We start from the raw sequence: 20,536 nt of genomic DNA on the forward strand, positions 1-20,536 counted from the left end.
TTCCCCCCAGAAGCTATTTATTGCTCTATACAAAAAAACGTTCATACCCAAATGTCTCTTGTAACAAAGCGAAGTACTTAGCTGACCAACGAAATAAACTGCCTTACCCCTCGGCGAACAATGCCATACATTCCCCACTAATAAATAATTGTTTTTTATAAAAACAACAAATCATTTACAAAATTTGTTGTTATAGTTTTGTTGTTGTTTTATGGGATTAAAGAAAAGTCCTTATTTTTTATGGCGGGCATGATAACTCCTCACTGGAACATCGGAGTCGGAAAATTTCAACTGTGTAAGATTTCAGGATTTCAAAAAAAATGGCGGACCTTTGAAAAAATATTTTTGGAAAATCGCCTATTTTTTTGCCACGAACCAAGTTAAAAAACCAGTGAGCGGAGCAGTGTAGTCGGACGGGGCCGACCATATGATACCCTACACAACTTCCATGGAAATCTAATTTTCTGTGGTTCTATATTCTGAGTTTGGGCAACATTTCGCCATAGTTGGACCCTGTTGCCCGATTAGAAATAACCTGCACCTCTTCCTTACACTGACATATATTCCAAATATATCTAATATTCAGTACAGCCCTTCTAATTACTTGTCCAGATTGCCTTCACGGTGGTTTGTATTCGACTTTCAATTCAAAAAACCCAAAAAATAAGTTGTTGGTCCAATTCATCCCAAAATTATTATTTGATCATCACCGAATTATAGCCGTTGTCCTTGACCATACCTGGATCCTAATGGAAAATTTAAAAGCTATCAGCGCTATATTTCCGCCCTCTAGTGTGGTAATGTGTTACTAAATAATATATGAATGCATAAGCACCTGTAAATATGTAAGTGTAACTCCCACATCCGAGTACATACGACAATATAATTGCTATAAATTTAAAGGTCAACCACTCCTCTTGGATATAATATCAACTTCTCGGGTCTATGTCCTTCAGGGGTAAATATATACGCCATAGAATATTTTTTTTAATTTTTCACACAAAAGTCCGGGTCCATTTGAATCGCTAAATATTGGTTCTGTAGGGACCAGAAAATCATACAAAAATACGTGAAGATTGGTCCATAACTGTGCCCTGTGTCGTGTTTACAAATTAAAATGGACAGACGGTCAAACGGACGGACACACATGTCTAGATAGACTCAGCTAGTCAACATATGACGATCGGTATACTTAACACTAGAAAGACGGGAATTTTGTATATACCTATATTGCCTAAAATCGGTCAAAATGACTTCATTCTGAAAAAAATTTTATTTTGTAAAGAAATTTTTTTAAACTTATTTATTAATATTTTTTACATTATTTACAATCATACAAAACGTTGTTATTATTTGTTTTATGGGGGAGGGCTCTCGAGTTTCCCTTTATGAAAAATAAGAACGCGGACAAAATGTTAAAAAAAGAGGAAGTCTTTACTCTAAGAGTGAAATCGACTGGAAATATAAAATGTATTTTTCCCGATTTGTGTGTTCGTTTGTGTTTCTAGAGTATCAAACGGTGTTCGATGTTGTTGTAGTGATCTTGTCATATAAGAAATTTACTTTATACAATAATAAAAGTAGTTTGATTATTTAATATTTCACAAAAAGTCAAAATGACCGCTTTTAGGCTATATAGGTATAGCATATGTGAATACGGGGAATGAAAGAGGGGAGGAAGCAGCTACTATGATTAATAAACGTAGTTCTATGTGGTACAAAAAGTCACCAAATTTTAAAAAGCTGGGTCATAATATACACAATTGTTTTTGTACTTGAACATGAAAAAAAGTCAAAATGACTGCCTTCGGCTATCTAGTGTTAAAGGTGGGTCTATGACCAATTACAAACTCTTGGGGCTGTACAAAGCTATAATACTCTGACAACATAGTTGTGTAGGGTATAATAATGAAGAACTTGACCAATTGATCTAGTTCATACGATAGCTATACACTCACAGAGAATATATATATATATATATACAGGGTTGCCCATATTCGACGGACCCATGTTTAAAAAAAAACAAAAATCAAAGAAAAAAATAAAAATTTGGCGGTTGGCAATGTTAATCATTTAATTTGTTCCAAATAGATTGGTTTACATCAATTTTTGAATATGATATCTCTCAAAAAGCCGCCTCTGGCGTTTATGACGTATTGTGCATTTTCCATCGTTTTTGCCAAAATTTCGGCCGGAATACCGGCTATTTCTTCACGAATGTTGTCCTTGAGCTCTTCTACGGTCCTTGGCTTGTTAACGTAAACCTTTGACTTCAAATATCCCCACAAGAAGAAGTCAGGCGGCGTCAAATCGGGCGAACGCGGTGGCCAGTCCAAATCACCACTTTTCGACATCAAACGGCCCGGAATCAAATTCTTCAGAAAATCGATTGTTATGCAACTTGTGTGCGGTGGAGCGCCGTCTTGTTGAAACCAGAACATACGCTTTCGACGAATAATTGGCATCACAAAATTGGTCATCATGTCGCGATAACGCTCCTGATTGATGGTAACAGCATGGCCATTTTCATTTTGGAAGAAAAACGGTCCAATGACCATTTTCGCACTAACGCCGCACCAAACTGTGACTTTTTCGTCATGAAGAGGCACTTCTTCAATCTCCTGAGGATTTTCAGTGGCGTAAAAACGGCATTTTTGCCTATTTGCGGTCCCATTCAATGTGAAATGGGCTTCATCGGACATGATAATTTTGTTTCAAAATTGCTCGTCATCTTCGGCCATTTCGATGACTCTTTGGGCCCATACCAATCGACGAGGCTTGTCCGCAGGCAACATTCTTTGCGTCAATTGAATTTTGTACGGGAACAAATGCAAATCAATGCGAATAATCTCTTGTAAAGTGGACCGAGCCATGCCCAACTGCTGAGAACGGCGTTTTTGGGATGTTCTTGGGGACCTCTCAACACTGGCTCGTACGGCAGCGAGCCGATCGCCTAGGTCGACTTTTATATGGCCTCTTCGGATTAGAAGTTGAAAATTTTTCGTATAAACGCTTAAGGTGTTCTTAGAAGGCGCACTTCACACATTTTTTAATGTTTTAAAAGCACGTTAATTTTTCACAATTGACTTCTTCTGTTGAATGTAAATTTCAACTATTTCAGAGCGCTCGAGTAGCGTGTATTGGTTCGTGGTAAAAATCTGCTTGGACTGACGCTTCAAACGCGATGTGACATCTCTGTCAAAAGTTATGGCGTTGCCAGATGGGTCCGTCGAATATGGGCAACCTTGTATATTTCATAGAAAATTTGGAATCGATCGGATTATTAGCTTCTAAGTTATCGTGCCCGCCATCCGCAAAAACGCTTTTTGGAGAAAAATGCGTTTAATGTTTGAGAAGACCTCTTGCCGTCAATTGATGCAAGCACAATAAATCGGCTATATCTTCAAGAGTTGTTGAGATTTTCACTTGAAATTTCATAGAAATATTCTTGAATTAGTGCAGATTCGAATTGAATCAAAATACAAAATTATATTTTTTGAAACCCAGAATGGGGGGTCCCCTTGAAATCTTCAAATACATGTATGAAAAGTTACACGTCTTTAACATGTTCACTTATCAACCACTTCAAAATCGTAAAAATTTGAAATCCACGAACTTGAAATTTTACACAGTCTAGAATCTTCAGTGTATAATTTTGTTTAAAATTAGACTATAAATGATGCACCAATCATTCTAAATTTGTATTTGTTAATATAAATCCTATGTGCACCTCTTGCATATATCCAATGTGGTATTGGGTAGTATATAGTTTGCCCCCAGACTTTGGAAATTTCTTTCTGGGTTTCTATTAGTTAAAATTTTAAGGATGGTTTTAGGGATTTTTTAATAATTGATTATTTTTGTTTGGCCTACCGCTACTATAATATTTTTCTTAGCTGACTGTCTTATCGTAGTTTCAAATATCGTAATTCAGTGTTATCTTCGAAATTTTGTTTTCTAAATCTCTCGGAGATAACTTGAATTCTCTTAATTTTCTCTTAATATTCTCATTAATTTATTTTTTTATCTTATTTTGTTTCAATATCGTTAAATGTTTCACATTAGTTCAAATCTCTTCAATTAAAAAAAAAAAACAATGCTGCCTCTCTTAATTTTTATTTATAATTTATTTGTTTATTTTCTTAATCTTATTGTCGAAATTGAATAACCAGTTCCAGTTATACTTTTAACTTTGATTGCACTTTGGCTATGCCATATGAATTTCATAGCATGAAGTGAAGATGATAACAAATAGAAAACAAACAAACGAAAATAAGACAAATGAAAAAAGGTCATTGTTTTGTCCAGACAAAAAACAACAGCAACAACAATATGAAATTAAATTAATTACACATTATGTTCATAATTAAAAAATTAATTAATTAGGGGCGAAAAATGGGGAGGAACTCCCGCTACAAAATTCCCTACCAAAAATATTTGGATGTTACTTTCAAAATGAGTATGAATTGCTACAATGAAGGGGTCAATAATTATTTCGGAGGATTAAAGAATATTTTTTTGTGATCAATCAGAATCGTGGATTTAAAAAAAAATAAATTTTAACATCTATAAGAATCGCGAATTTGTTAAAGAATATTTTTTGGGCGACTATCAGAAGCATGGATTATTTAAGGAATATTTTTTGTGGTCTATCAGAGACGTGGATTTTTTACTGAATATTTTATGAGGTCTATCAGAGGCGTGGGTTAATAAAAAATACCTTTTGAAGTCTATCAGAGGCGCGGATTTTGTACAGAATATTTTTTGAGGTCTATCAGAGGAATGGGTTAATAAAATATATTGTTTGGGGTCTATCAGAGGCGAGGACAATTTAAGGAATATTATTGGAAGACCATCAGAAGCGTGAAACGACGTTTCTACTTTTCGTTATAGAAATAGCTGTAGTGTATCAACGATTGACCGGAACAAATTTAAACCGTTTATAGCTCATTTATGTTATCGTGTTGTTTTTTTGTTAATAACTCTCGCAAAATTCATTGATAAACACATTAGTCGGCATTAATTAGTAAAGAAACCACAAACGATTTTTGCGAAGTAAAATTTAAAACAAAAACAACGAAAAATACTCGTTTTTGTTTTCTTTTAAGCCGAAATCTCTTAAGCCTTAGATTCAAATTCGTAATTAGATAGTCATCGATCGGTAGCCTAACAAAACACATCGGGCCGGGTCAATTTTACGCCAAAAACGAGAAAAATATGCAAATAAAAATAAGCCTTTTTGCAATCGGAAATATTGCACTCCTTGTCTGGGGTCAATATTATAATTTTCAACCTTTTAATCGATTAATCTATGCCAGTGCTCAGGATCCAGCACAAGTGGAATTTACACCATTATTACACGCATACTCAACACCACATACATTTCCACTGCACGAGGAACTTGTGGGTCATCATGAATTTCCCGAACATGAGTTTACCACCCAGCATGGATTTTTATCGGAAAATGAATTTTCCGCACATCCAGAAGTAACACAAGAACATTTATTTCCTCAGCAGCAGAGTTATGCTTCGGCAAATCGATTTACACAACAAAATCAATTGCAACAACAACATGTATATCCCTCGGTAAATCGATTTCCACAACAAAATCAATTGCCACAACAACAAGTATATCCCTCGGCAAATAAATTTCCCCAGCAGCAACAACAACAATCGCAACAAGTTTCACAGCAAATTCGATTGCCACCACAGCAGCAACAGCAACAAGGATTCTCTTCGCCAATTAGATTTCCACCACAGCGAAAACAATCTTCGGCAGCCATACGATTTCCATCAGAGGACTCATCGGAGGAAGACAGACGAGACTCCCCAAAAAGGGGACATTCATCTGGACATAAAGGTCAGTCACCACATGGCGGCCATCTTGGCAGAGAACCTTCACATGGACCACCAATTCGTGGTCATCCCTCCACAGCTGGCTTAACATTTGGCGGCCATCCGGGAAAAGGAAATCCCCATGGTATACCACCAGGACATGCCGCCCATGCAGATGGTGTGCCACCCGGATTTAAATTCAATCATGGATGGTCATGGCATGAAAGGCTACCATGGCCGCAGCAGGGTAATTTTCACAAACCCCGTTACAATACCCATTTATCATTTGAATATGCCCATCCCCATATTCCGGAAGCAAGGCATTATCAGCATTTCTATAACATCTATCGCAGCTTAGACTCCAATGGAAATGATAATGATGGTATTAATGATGACTACAATGATGATTTTGATGGCCGCTCGGTGGTTGCACCGGGACAATATCCACACATGGTGAGTTGAAAGAAGAAATATTTAGAATGGAAGTTTTTTCCACAGTCACCTGTTGTTTAGGCTTCTCATAATTTCCAATATTATTTTTGAGTCTGGAATCAACAAATATTAATTAATTATTTTAATATTTCAATACTGATTGCCGCGAATGTCGTCATTTATTAAAACTGGTACATTTTTTTTCAAAATATTGTTATTAATTTTAAATCGTTGTATCAATTATACACACAACTGAATACTAAGTGATCCAAACATGTGTCTGTCCGGCGGCTATTTTAATTGTTGTTCTAAAATGTTAATAACCTCAAAACGTTCTGGTAATTTTAGTAAGACTAGCCGGTCTGGGACAATATTTGTATATCATGGTGACAGCTTGATAATATTTTATAAAAAGTGTTTCGATGCGGTTATGTACCAACAGAAGTAGATCAACATAGTCCAGAACTATGTTTGGTTTCTTGGACGCTTTATTGGTTGGCCCAAAAAATATTCTATAAAAATCTGCGCCTCATGGGTTGATCCAAAATATATCTTTTTACAAAATTGATCCAAAAATATTCTTTACAAAATCCTCGTCTTATTACTTGTCTCAAAAATATATTTTAAAATTGGGTCAAAAAATATTCTTTAGAAATCTACGCCTCATAGGTTGACCCAAAAAATATTCTTTAAAAAATTTACGGCCTATTGTTTAACCTACACCACACTGTGGTACAGGGTATTATGTCCTTGTGAATATGTTTGTAACAGGCAAAAGGAAACGAGATAGACACATGCATAGAATCACTTTCTGAGTCGATTTATACACCTCCGTCCGTCCGTCTTTGCCTTTTAAATTGTAAAACCAGTGAGCGGAGCAGTATAGTCGGACGGACCAACCATATGATACCCTACACAACTCCCACGAAAATCTAACTTTCTGTGGTTCGATATTCTAAGCATGCAAAATATTTCACGACATTTGCAACCTCTTGACCGACTAGAGGTCATCAAATGTTACTAATATTCAGTACAGCTCTTCTAATTACTTGTACAGATTCCCTTCAGTGTGGGTTGTGTTATGATATTCGGTTTTCAATTGTGGTCTCGTCTCGAAAAAACACAAAAAATAAGTTTTCAGTCCACTTCATCCCAATATTATTATCTGATCATCACCGAAAATTATAGGCGTTGTCCTTGACCATACCTGGACCCTCATGGAAAATTTCAAAGCGATCAGTGCTATAGTTCCGCCCTCTTGTGTGGTAATAACTTACTAAATAATATATGAATACGTAAGCACCTATACATTTTTAAGTGTAACTCCCACATCCGAGTACATACGACAATGGTACGTTCTTGGATCACTATCATCCTCTCGGGTCTATGTCCTTCAGGGGTAAATGTATACGCTATAGAATACAACTTTTGTCATTTTCACACAAAAAAAGTCAGGGTCCATTTGACCCGCTAAATATTGAACGATCTTTATGAAAACAGTCATGTTTATTCTTTGGCCAGATCCCCTTCTCCATTTAAAATTTCGCAATGTTTGGGCCTTAATTGCGGCCTCTGTAGCGACCAGAAAATCAGACCAAAATTATGTATTTGGTCCATTTCTTCTTCCCTAAATATTAACCGATCTTTAGCAAAACAATAGGGATCTTCATTGGCCAGAACCCATTCTACATGCAAAATTTCGTGAAGATTGGTCCATATCTGTGGCCTGTATCGTGTTCACAAATTATAATGGGCAGACGGACGGACGGACACACATGTCTAGATCGTCTCAGCTAGTTGAGATATGACGATCGACATACTTAAAGGTGGGTCTTTTATCAATATTTCGCGGCGTTACAAACTCTTGGGGCTGCACAACATAGTTATGCAGGGTATTTATGATCAGAATTGGATGAAATTTGGCACAGCTCATTTATTTGGTTCAAGGAATTAAAATTGGGAAAATCGATTCAGATTTAGATAAAGCTTCGATATTTATTTTCTTCCGATTTTACGTAAATTTTGGGACAGCGTACTGAATTAGTTCAGATTTAGATATAGCTTACACCGCAACAGAAAGAAAATAGACTCAAAAGAGCTATAGAAAGGGTTGAACTGCCGAATTTGGGTTTCTCCGATGATATTCGTTGTCCAGCAGTTGGTAAACAAAAAATTTAATCGTGTTTACTTGCCAAAGAGGTCACCTTAAAAAGTGCATATTCGGTTGGCCACCAGAACTCAAGCGCCGGCCATGGTGAGGGCAGCCAATGGTCGCTCTCCGCTCTCCGTATTAATCGACCGTGGCTTCAGAATAAATTCCGAATATCATCGCGAAAATATTCTGGAGGGTGTATTAAAGTCTTGGGCACCCAAACATTTTGGCCACAGACCTTGGACATTCCAACAGAACTCAGCACCATAGCACTCAGCACGCGCACTTAAAAAAATCCAAATTGTCGATCACCTCTAGCAAGCGCTTCGCCAGAAATGAGCCAAAATACCGGGCAGCGCGTGGCGGTTTCATTGGCCGTTTTAAGGCCATAATTCGTGCCAACGGTGACTAATTCGAACAAATTAAACATATTCCAAATTTTGATGCTATTTCCGACCTTTTTTGCTTTCGTTCAATAAATTAAAAAAAAAATGTAAAAATTATGGCGTTTGCAGTTTTTTATTTCACCCTGTATATTCAACAATATTTATTACCCATCAAACTTTTGAAAGATATGCGTATCTTCATTTTATTTCTCTCCAAAACGTCACAATATGCAAATCAATTTGAACTCTAAACATTTCCATAAAATTTTAAATAGTTCACTCAAAAATAAAAAACAAAAAAAGAGTTAATCTCCAATAAAACAAGTTTTGTATGTGGTATATTTTAACAAAGGTAAGGTGATTCCCCAAAAACAAATAATTTGCAATCGTATGAATTATTATTATCAATTGACCGCAAAATTATCAAATTATTTTTTTTTAAATACCACTTTTTATGTAGTTATTTCTTATTTTAAATTAATATTTTTTTCTTTTCTTCTCTTGCAGGCGGCAGTAGGATTTCCAACCACTGAAAAAATGGTCGAATTTAAATGTGGCGGAAGTTTGATTAGTTCGAATTTTGTCATCACTGCGGCCCACTGTTGTCATTTGAATGGGTAAGATATCTACTACTAAATTTTTTCAAACACACGCAGCGAGAATTTTGAATTTTTTTCATTTTGGGGAAAATTTTCTAAGCAATTGATAGAAGGATATCATAGGGTGTTTGCTATATACCTCTTGAAGGAGATTATCAGTAATTTATATAACTCATTTATACGAAAACAAGTAAAAAAGTGTCAGTCGGTGTTGCCGACTCTCAGCGGATGTCTAGGATGATTTTTACTGTCTAGATGATTTTTGTTATTAAATTTAGAAGGAGTGGACCGATATTTCTCATCTTTGAACTTAATTTAAGTTTAGAATAAATATTACGATGTACAAAATTTGGTTGATGGTCAGCCCGATGGCGGACGAATAATTATAAATCCATTTGTTCCACAGAAACATGGGTCTAAAATCAATATTTGGATGAGCCATACGGCTGAGCGTTAAAAAATGTCGTACATACATTATATATCGATCAACGTTTTGATATTGACCGACGTATCCCCATTTTTGGCATTTTTAAAAACACATGCGGATTTTTTAACGAAAGGGTTGCAATTAACCATTTAAGGATTTTCAAAGTGTAGAAGGCCTCAAGTGGTTTTTATCGAAGTGGCTGTAAATTGGGATTTTGGACTATTATTTTTTTTTCAATGTGTGTAAGACCTCATCAAAATTTCGCGTCAATCGGACAAATATTAGCAGTTTGAAACACTATTTACATTAAATCGGACAAAAATATATATGGGAGCTATATCTAAATCTGAACCGGTTTTCACGAAACCTAGCACACATCATGTTAGACTTAATTCAGTACGCTATGCCAATTTTTGTGCAAATCGAAAGAAATGTAGAGGCTTTGGTGCTCCATCAACATAAAATCGGATGAAAATATATATGGGAGCTATATGTAAATTTGAATAGATTTTTGCGAAATTTATCACACATCATTCTAGACTCAATTCAGTACGCTATGCTAAATTTCGTGCAAATCGAAAGAAATGTAGAAGCTTTAGTGCTCCATCAACATAAAATCGGACGAAAATATATATAGGAGCTATATCTAAATCTGAACAGATTTTCATGAAACTTAACACACGCAATTCTACACTTAATTCAGTAAGCTATGCTAAATTTCGTGCAAATCGAAAGAAATGTAGAGGCTTTGGTGCTCCAATAACATAAAATCGGACGGAAATATATATATATGGGAGCTATATCTAAATTTGACCCGATTTTTACGAAACTTTGCACACATCATTCTAGTCTCAATTCAGTACGCTATGCCAAATTTCGAGCAAATGGTATGACATAAGGGACTTTGGTGTACTATTTACTTACAATCGGACGGAAATATATATGGGAAATTACAAAATTCTTTTAAAATTCCATTAAAAAAATTTTGAAAATTTTTTTTGCGAGCACATTTATGATTTTTGGTACATAGGTTAAGAAAAATATGCTGATTCGAAATCTGTTCGCGTTCACAAATTCGGATGCTGCGCACAAAAGTTATAGCGGTTTTAAATCTTGTATTTCAAATATATATTAAATGGATTCCTATTCGTTGTAATTCGCGAATTTCTTCACAAATGCTTAAACACCATTGTTTTCTTTGCATACTAGTCAAATCACACTGAAATACGGTTTAATAGTCGCGAAAAACAAATAGAAACATGAAGATATCGGAAAATAAAATAAATTAATTTTTGAATTAAAACTATTTTTTTTTTTTTTTTTTGAATTTTCGATTTTTTTAGTATGGTTAAGAGGATACGGTTTTGCCTTAATCTTCTAAAATATACGACGCTTTCTTCTGCAAATTCTTTTAGATGATTGTTAAATATCGGCAGATTCATCTGATAAGAGTTTCGACGTCATTAATGGCTAAATATATTGCATTTACAATACATAAAAATGATCAATATTGAAAAGCTTGCAATTCGCGAATTAATTGAAATCAGTTGATGCGCATGCGATTTTCGTATAAACCGAATCAATGTCTTTCAATAATTATTAATTTTTCAATGTTTAATTTAGCGGTCAAAGTGTGCCACTCGATGCACTTTACTATGCAAAAACCCTAAAAACCGCGGATGTGCCTCCACAATCAATTTTGGATAAAATACGCATATTATTCGCGTATCGATGTATTTTTGACCTATTTCCACGCAGATTCGCGAATTTGACAATACAAGCATAAATGCATGTAAAATTAATTCGAAGAAAACCGCGATTATTTACGCGAATTTGTCAAAATAAGTTTTTGCAGTTTTTCCCACATTCAAGGTACCTATATCCGCCGTTTTAATGGGCGGAATTGAACATGGATGGGCTCATTAGATCCGGCACGTAAAAAAACTAAAATCACGCGGGGTTCCACGGAATTTGAATGGACTTTCTTAATTTTAGACTAAAAAAATATGTTTTTTATAAAAATTTACGCACTAAATTTTCGTCTTTGGAACCCAATTGCAAAGAAGCTACAGTGAGCACATTCATGAGATATACAATAAACGAAGCAGAATCACGAGTTCTACGATCCTATAATTAGTTTATTCTATTGTCTGGATGCGCATCCTAATTATAAGAAAAATTCAAAAAACACCGAAAATCCGGCTTCAAAATGTCAGCATCCATTTTGGGTGGATGCAGTGATTATATCGAAAAATCATACATTAGAACCATATTGTCCATGGGGTATTCTGCAACTTAGTCACTGATCACATGTGTGTGCGTTGTGTAGTTTAGCCACAAATCGGGAACGGACACAAAAAAACTCGTTGGCTTCAACACATTTTCACCCATTTTTTTACATTACCACCATCACAGCTTCCACGCAACTTATTATTTATTACCAATATTTCAAGATTTTGACAAGAACACTTCATTTTATAGAATTGAATTCAAATTATATGCAATATGTTCATATTTCGCGAGTTATAACCTTGCAAACCTCAGTTTCAAGGAATTTAAAAGATTTTTGTAATTTCCCATATGGGAACTATATCTAAATCTCAAACGATTTCAAAAAAACTTAACAGACATCATTCTAGACTCATTTCGGCACGCTATGCCAAATTTCGTGCACATTAAAACAAATATTGGGACTTTGGTACACTATTTACATAAAATCGGACGAAAATATATATGGGAGCTATATCTAAATCTGAACCAATTTTCATGAAACTTAGCATACATAATTCTAAACTCAATTCAGTGCGCTATGACAAATTTCGTGCACATAGAAAGAAAATCGAAAGAAATTTTACTCTAACTATTGCACTTTCTTGACCGATTAGATGTCAACAGTTCCTATTTCTAACATATTTTCGGAATTTTCTTTTTACGGGGTGAACACATGAAAATTAACATGCATTTTTTTATTTTACAAAGAGTAGTCTTGGTTCATTTGACCCGATGAATATTAACCGATCATTATCAAAACAGACCTTCTAAATAGTTTGCAGATTCCCTTCCCCATGGAAAATTTGTGACGTTCGGTTTATAATTGTGGCGTCTAGAGTGACAAAAAAAAACGAGACAAAAATGGAATGTTCGAAGTGTCATTAGACCATCATCATAATTCGTCCTTGATCATTATCGGAACCCCATGCAAAATTTCCAAGCCACCAGCTCCCACATCGGAGTACATACATTAATAGAAGGTCAACAACTTCTCGTGGATATAATGCGAACTTCTGGGGTCCATGTCCTTAAGGAATAAATATATACGCCATAAAATACATCGTTTTTTATTTTTCACACACAAATATTGACCGATCTCCATCAAAATAGACCAGAAAAACAGACAAAAGTAAAGTTTTTGGTCCATTTCATCACCTAAATATTAATCGATAATTTCCAAAAACAACAGGGAACCCGGAACCGTCCTAAATGCAAATTCCCTGACGATTGGTCAATAACTGCGGCCTGTATCGTGTTTACAAATTATGATGGACAGACAGAATTATGATTGATCGACTCATCTAGTCGAGATATGTTCATTATACTAAAAATAGGTCTAGGACCAACATTTCGCGAGATTAGAAACTCTTGGGCCTGCACAAAGTTATAATACCCTTACAAAATATTTATGTAGGGAATAAAAATCCGTTAAAAAATATTTAAGAAAAAATCGTAAATGGATAGAAAACCTGTGGGAAGTAACCTGTTGTTCATATATATTTTTACATTATAAGGGGTTTTGTTGTTTTTACTCGTGGATATTTCTTTGAAATTCGTAATTAAAATTCACATTAAGTTTTAATTCGGTGGTACATTCAATAATTTAAAGTCCGGCGTGTGCTCAGAACACATAATTAATTATTTCATGTCTCAGCTATGGCTAATAACCACAAAATAAAATAATTAATGTTAATTTTAGTAAAAAAAATATTTAGCAAAAAAAGAGAAAAAACAAGAATTCTCCTCTAAGTAACTATTATTAAACATTTTAAAATATTCCTCAAGCTAAAAACAGTAGTCCGAATTTGATATTCTAACAGAGTACTTGACGCGAGCGGGTTTTATTCTCTGAAATAAGAAATTGAAATCCAAAACAAAATGAAATTAAATGTGTTGGTGATTTTATTTTTGTCCACTTTAATGTTTCACTCGACGCTGACTCAACGACGTCTACTACGACGTTTAACAAATTTCCTTAATTCCAATGTACCATTTTCTGGTATTAATAATCCGCAACCTCGTCAAGCACTGCCAGATCCTACGGATCTATTAAATTCTCTACATTATGAATGGAATAAAGGCTGGTCCGAGTTCGAAGAGTTACAACAACAATTCTTTCAAAATTTCCATCTTCCCATTTATGATTCGTTGCGTTCGTTAGAATTTGCTCGTCCCCAGAAACCTCGACCACAACGTCAACGGAATTTCTTCGATATTTATAGGACATTGGAAAAAAGTTATGCCGGTAATGGTAATGAGGCGGATGAGTTCAAAGCTACCAATGATGATTTTGATGGTCGTTCTTTGGTGGTACATGGTCAATATCCGCATATGGTGAGTTTGGGATTGCTTCATATACGGAAGGTCCGCCCGGTATTATCCATAATACTACTATATTAACTTCAAATGGACAAAATTTGGAGAGATTTCCATTCTTTCTGAAAAATGAAAGCCCAATATCAAAAAACCAAATGAAAAATGCGGAATCAAAAAAAATCTGATGACAGAATTTTTTTTCGAATAGCGATTTAAATAATTTGGACTGTATACACAAATTAGTACTGTACACATTTTTGTACATTGAAAAGGTCATAACTTTACCAAAAATTTGAATTTTTTTTATTTTTCTTTTGATATGTGTCGTCGATAATCAGGTCACGTATGAAATACAAAGAATATATATCTACTAGCTACATATGAAATATAAGCTCTAAAACATTTTGTTGCCTGTGGGCAACATTGGGCCACAAAGGGTTAACTTCAAATAAAGGAGAGATTTCCTTTTCGAACAAAAAACAAAATGCGGATCTTTGCTTTTTTATACTCTCCACAACGTATTTCAAAACCAGATCGGAGTAATATTCTATATCGATATTACAAAATTCGCCTATCTATTGAAATCCTTTCGTACTGAAACAAAAAATGGTTCTACGCTTTATTTTCAGGCCGCCTTAGGATATTTAACAACTGAACATCGCATCGAATACAAATGTGGAGGAAGTCTGATTAGTCCGTTCTATGTTATAACCGCAGCACATTGTTGTCAAGTGAATGGGTAAGTCAAATGAAGACTTCTTGAAAATTACAAAACCAAAATTTTATACTAACTGCGGACGCATTAAATGCAGTATGACTTACCCAATCACTGATTACACTGTGGAAAAATGGGGGTTTAATAAATGGTCTTTAAAAAATCCACTCCTATAGATCGAGTTGAAAAATACCAGTCTCAGGATAGCCTTGAAAAACTAGTCTTTAAGAAATCCACGCCTCTGATTAGCCTTGAAAAACTAGTCTTTAAGAAATCCACGCCTCTGATTAGCCTTGAAAAACTAGTCTTTAAGAAATCCACGCCTCTGATTAGCCTTGAAAAACTAGTCTTTAAGAAATCCACGCCTCTGATTAGCCTTGAAAAACTAGTCTTTAAGAAATCCACGCCTCTGATTAGCCTTGAAAAACTAGTCTTTAAGAAATCCACGCCTCTGATTAGCCTTGAAAAACTAGTCTTTAAGAAATCCACGCCTCTGATTAGCCTTGAAAAACTAGTCTTTAAGAAATCCACGCCTCTGATTAGCCTTGAAAAACTAGTCTTTAAGAAATCCACGCCTCTGATTAGCCTTGAAAAACTAGTCTTTAAGAAATCCACGCCTCTGATTAGCCTTGAAAAACTAGTCTTTAAGAAATCCACGCCTCTGATTAGCCTTGAAAAACTAGTCTTTAAGAAATCCACGCCTCTGATTAGCCTTGAAAAACTAGTCTTTAAGAAATCCACGCCTCTGATTAGCCTTGAAAAACTAGTCTTTAAGAAATCCACGCCTCTGATTAGCCTTGAAAAACTAGTCTTTAAGAAATCCACGCCTCTGATTAGCCTTGAAAAACTAGTCTTTAAGAAATCCACGCCTCTGATTAGCCTTGAAAAACTAGTCTTTAAGAAATCCACGCCTCTGATTAGCCTTGAAAAACTAGTCTTTAAGAAATCCACGCCTCTGATTAGCCTTGAAAAACTAGTCTTTAAGAAATCCACGCCTCTGATTAGCCTTGAAAAACTAGTCTTTAAGAAATCCACGCCTCTGATTAGCCTTGAAAAACTAGTCTTTAAGAAATCCACGCCTCTGATTAGCCTTGAAAAACTAGTCTTTAAGAAATCCACGCCTCTGATTAGCCTTGAAAAACTAGTCTTTAAGAAATCCACGCCTCTGATTAGCCTTGAAAAACTAGTCTTTAAGAAATCCACGCCTCTGATTAGCCTTGAAAAACTAGTCTTTAAGAAATCCACGCCTCTGATTAGCCTTGAAAAACTAGTCTTTAAGAAATCCACGCCTCTGATTAGCCTTGAAAAACTAGTCTTTAAGAAATCCACGCCTCTGATTAGCCTTGAAAAACTAGTCTTTAAGAAATCCACGCCTCTGATTAGCCTTGAAAAACTAGTCTTTAAGAAATCCACGCCTCTGATTAGCCTTGAAAAACTAGTCTTTAAGAAATCCACGCCTCTGATTAGCCTTGAAAAACTAGTCTTTAAGAAATCCACGCCTCTGATTAGCCTTGAAAAACTAACCTTTAAGAAATCCACGCCTCTGATTAGCCTTGAAAAACTAGTCTTTAAGAAATCCACGCCTCTGATTAGTCTTGAAAAACTAGTCTTTAAGAAATCCACGCCTCTGATTAGCCTTGAAAAACTAGTCTTTAAGAAATCCACGCCTCTGATTAGCCTTGAAAAACTAGTCTTTAAGAAATCCACGCCTCTGATTAGCCTTGAAAAACTAGTCTTTAAGAAATCCACGCCTCTGGATAGCCTTGAAAAACTAGTCTTTAAGAAATCCACGCCTCTGGATAGCCTTGAAAAACTAGTCTTTAAGAAATCCACGCCTCTGATTAGCCTTGAAAAACTAGTCTTTAAGAAATCCACGCCTCTGATTAGCCTTGAAAAACTAGTCTTTAAGAAATTCACGCCTCTGATAAGCCTTGAAAAACTAGTCTTTAAGAAATCCACGCCTCTGATTAGTCTTGAAAAACTAGTCTTTAAGAAATCCACGCCTCTGGAAAGCCTTGAAAAACTAGTCTTTAAGAAATCCACGCCTCTGATTAGTCTTGAAAAACTAGTCTTTAAGAAATCCACGCCTCTGGAAAGCCTTGAAAAACTAGTCTTTAAGAAATCCACGCCTCTGGATAGCCTTGAAAAACTAGTCTTTAAGAAATCCACGCCTCTGGATTGCCTTGAAAAACTAGTCTTTAAGAAATCCACGCCTCTGGATAGCCTTGAAAAACTAGTCTTTAAGAAATCCACGCCTCTGGATAGCCTTGAAAAACTAGTCTTTAAGAAATCCACGCCTCTGGATAGCCTTGAAAAACTAGTCTTTAAGAAATCCACGCCTCTGGATAGCCTTGAAAAACTAGTCCTTAAGAAATCCACGCCTCTGGATAGCCTTGAAAAACTAGTCTTTAAGAAATCCACGCCTCTGGATAGCCTTGAAAAACTAGTCTTTAAGAAATCCACGCCTCTGGATAGCCTTGAAAAACTAGTCTTTAAGAAATCCACGCCTCTGGATAGCCTTGAAAAACTAGTCTTTAAAAAAATCCACGGTAATGCTTTTTTTTCTTCTACTTTCAGTGACACCCCTGTTCTGGTCAAGTTTGGTATTATAAATTTGAAGGAGGAAAATGATGACTCTGAAATTCCACAGACTCGTATTATATCGGAGGTGATATTGCATCCCTTATATAACTCCTCATTACATTATCATGACATTGCCCTGCTGAGATTACAGGAACCCATTGTGTATGTTTCAAAACTCCATTTCTTTCAAAGAAGTTGTCCTACTAAAATTGCAATTGGTTTCCTTTATGTCACCTTTAGCTTCACCAGATTTGTCCGGCCAATACGACTGTGGGCCCTGGATCACATCCCATACCCCCACGTCTTCACAATGGGTTATGGTTCGACAAGTTTTGCCAAAGCCCCCACAAATATCCTCACAGAACTTGATTTGACCTTAGTAAGGCTGCAGGAATGTAATCAGGCATTGCCCGTAGATGAAAGTTCGCCGGAGGGTATTGTTGAGACACAGATATGTGCCAAAGATTATGTACACAATCGTGATACATGTCAGGTAAGTCAGGAGATACTTTACTAAAGAATTTTTAATTTGTTTTGCTTCCTTCTCTCAGGGTGACTCTGGTGGACCTCTTCAACTGAATCTCAGACGTCGCAGTAATCGCCCTGGTTTCCGTTTCTATTTAGTTGGCATCATCTCATATGGCGAGGTGTGTGGAAGTGGTTCACCTGGAGTTTACACACGAGTTTCGTCGTATATCGATTGGATAGCATCGATAGTTTGGCCAGAAGATTTTCAACATTTTTAAGAAATAAGAATTTTTTGAAAATATTAAGTCAGTTGTAAATAAAATATCCTTTAGAACACCTTGAAAAAATATTATTTAAAAAATCTACGCCTTTGTTAATACTTGACAAATTATTCTTTAAAAAATCTACATCACTGTTTCCATGGAGATTTGTTAAGGGCAACAAAGTAAACAACTCCTGAAATCCATAACTCAGTAGTATTTCAGACATGGCCTCAAAAGGACGCAAAAAGCGAGGAAGTAAAGACTCAACATCCAGCAATGCTGGAAGTGGTGACGGCGAGGTTGGTGACAAGAAAAAGAAGGAGGGAAAAAAGAAAAGTTCCGGTAGCAAATCGATTGGTTGTGATATTTTTAATGATGCAGCCATGGACAATGCCTACTATGTGTGTCATAATGTACAGGTGAGGCGATAAGTGGTTGTTGGGATGGCAACAACAGCAACAATATTTGTTTATATTAAAAACATGGCGATGATGATTAATAAAACTATTTTTGTGTTTTTATTTCTTTTTGTGTAGGATGTATTAAAGTCTCGTGGATTTGCTTGGCCAGACGGTCAGAAGAAAAAGAAAAAGGGCAAACGCTAATCAGATGTCTGATGAATTTTACGAATGAATGAAATTTGTTAGGTACAAACAGAAGAATCAGACTAGATACTAATCTAGAAGATACCCCCCGAACAGTCATCACATACTGTATACGCCACAGTCCACCCACTCCTAGTGGTTGCATTGGATTTTTTTTATTTGTCGAAAATACTATTTTTATTCACAACGCCAAAAATTGTGCTATTTTTAAAATCAAAATAAAAAAATTCGCTGGTTGATATGATTTCAAATATAATAAATTAAACAGTGACAACAACAATAACACAGAAACATTTAAAATTTTGTTTTGAGATGAGAGAGTGTGACATCGTGTGATGAGAAAAATGCCAATATTCTAGAAAATTTTCATTTTGCAAAAAAAAAAAAAAATATAGAACATAGTACTTAGGTTTGATAAAACAAAATCCGAATATTCGGTTTAGTATATTTGGAATTTGGATTATATAAATAATATTTTTTAAGAACCTATAAAGGCGTGGACTTTTCAAGGACCAACAAATTTGAAAATATTTTGTAAAGACACACAAGGCGTGGATTTTTATACCCTTCAATACACTGTGGTACAGGGTATTATGTCTTTGTGCATATGTTTATAACAGGCAAAAGGAATGGAGATAGACCTATGGTTCCTTTTGAGAATATGCATAGAATCACTTTCTAAGTCGATTTATGCTTGTCCGTCCGTCTGTCTTTCCATGTTAAATTGTAAACAAAGTACAGGTCGCATTTTTGATTTGAATTGGATGAAATTTTGCACATCTCATTTACTAGGCCCAAGGACGAACCCTATTGAAATTGGGAAACATCGGTTCAGATTAAGATATAGCTCCCATATATAGGTTCGGCCGATTTTATGTAAATGGTGCACCAAACTCCCAATATTTGTCCGATTGGGACAACATTTTGCACAGCGCAATGAATCAGGTCTATACTAATGCATTCGAAGTTTTGTTGGAATCGGTTCAGATTTAGATACAGCTCCCATATATAGTTTCATCCGATTTTATGTGAATGATGCACCAAACTCCCAATATTTGTCCGATTAAGACAAAATTTTGCACCAAGTACTGAATTAGGTCCAGATTCATGGCTGTGAAGTTTTGTTGAAATCGGTAAAGATTTAGATATAGCTCCCATATATATTTTCGTCCGATTTAAGGTAAATGGTGTACCAAAGTCCCTATCTATCTTTCGATTTGCACGAAATTTGGCATAGAGAACTGAATTAAGTCTAGAATGATGTGTGTTAAGTTTCGTGAAAATCGGATTTAGATACAGCCTTTATATATTTTGATATATGGTCACCAAATATATATTTGCGAAATTTTGCACAGATTTTATGTGAAATAGTGCTGAAAACCATATAGTCCATATATATCCTTAAGGTAAATGGTGCACGAAATTTGGCGCAGCACACTTTATTGAGGTTATAATGATGTGTGCTAAGTTTCGTGAAAATCGGT

General features: G+C 35.4%; 2 protein-coding genes across 2 annotated transcripts; both read left to right on the forward strand.

Moving 5' to 3' along the window:
* Positions 1 to 14,022: 14,022 nt before the first annotated feature.
* LOC133329983 (serine protease snake-like) lies at positions 14,023 to 18,469 on the forward strand. Its single transcript, XM_061538441.1, has 5 exons — positions 14,023 to 14,436; positions 15,048 to 15,157; positions 17,711 to 17,878; positions 17,957 to 18,209; positions 18,268 to 18,469. Exons 1-5 carry the CDS (start codon positions 14,023 to 14,025, stop codon positions 18,460 to 18,462), a joined length of 1,140 nt encoding a protein of 379 aa, XP_061394425.1. The 3' UTR covers positions 18,463 to 18,469.
* A 202-nt stretch (positions 18,470 to 18,671) lies between these two features.
* On the forward strand, positions 18,672 to 19,069 carry LOC133329971 (small lysine-rich protein 1). Its single transcript, XM_061538429.1, has 2 exons — positions 18,672 to 18,866; positions 18,984 to 19,069. The coding sequence occupies exons 1-2, from the start codon at positions 18,672 to 18,674 to the stop codon at positions 19,050 to 19,052; spliced, it is 264 nt and encodes an 87-aa protein (XP_061394413.1). The 3' UTR covers positions 19,053 to 19,069.
* The last annotated feature ends 1,467 nt before the right edge of the window (positions 19,070 to 20,536 follow it).

The sequence above is a fragment of the Musca vetustissima genome, unplaced genomic scaffold (genome assembly GCF_032173495.1).
Source record: "Musca vetustissima isolate MV318-11 ecotype Yass unplaced genomic scaffold, APGP_CSIRO_Mvet_v1 utg1260, whole genome shotgun sequence".
NCBI classification, from domain to species: domain Eukaryota; kingdom Metazoa; phylum Arthropoda; class Insecta; order Diptera; family Muscidae; genus Musca; species Musca vetustissima.

What these genes read in the sequence shown, in the direction of transcription:
- LOC133329983 (XM_061538441.1), top strand. Translation starts at nt 14,023, where the DNA reads ATGTTTCACTCGACGCTGACTCAACGACGTCTACTACGACGTTTAACA. An exon ending in CATTGTTGTCAAGTGAATGG is followed by an intron (nt 15,158 to 17,710) that starts GTAAGTCAAATG and finishes TTCTACTTTCAG; the next exon opens with TGACACCCCTGTTCTGGTCA. An exon ending in AGATTACAGGAACCCATTGT is followed by an intron (nt 17,879 to 17,956) that starts GTATGTTTCAAA and finishes TGTCACCTTTAG; the next exon opens with CTTCACCAGATTTGTCCGGC.
- LOC133329971 (XM_061538429.1), top strand. Translation starts at nt 18,672, where the DNA reads ATGGCCTCAAAAGGACGCAAAAAGCGAGGAAGTAAAGACTCAACATCC. An exon ending in ATGTGTGTCATAATGTACAG is followed by an intron (nt 18,867 to 18,983) that starts GTGAGGCGATAA and finishes CTTTTTGTGTAG; the next exon opens with GATGTATTAAAGTCTCGTGG.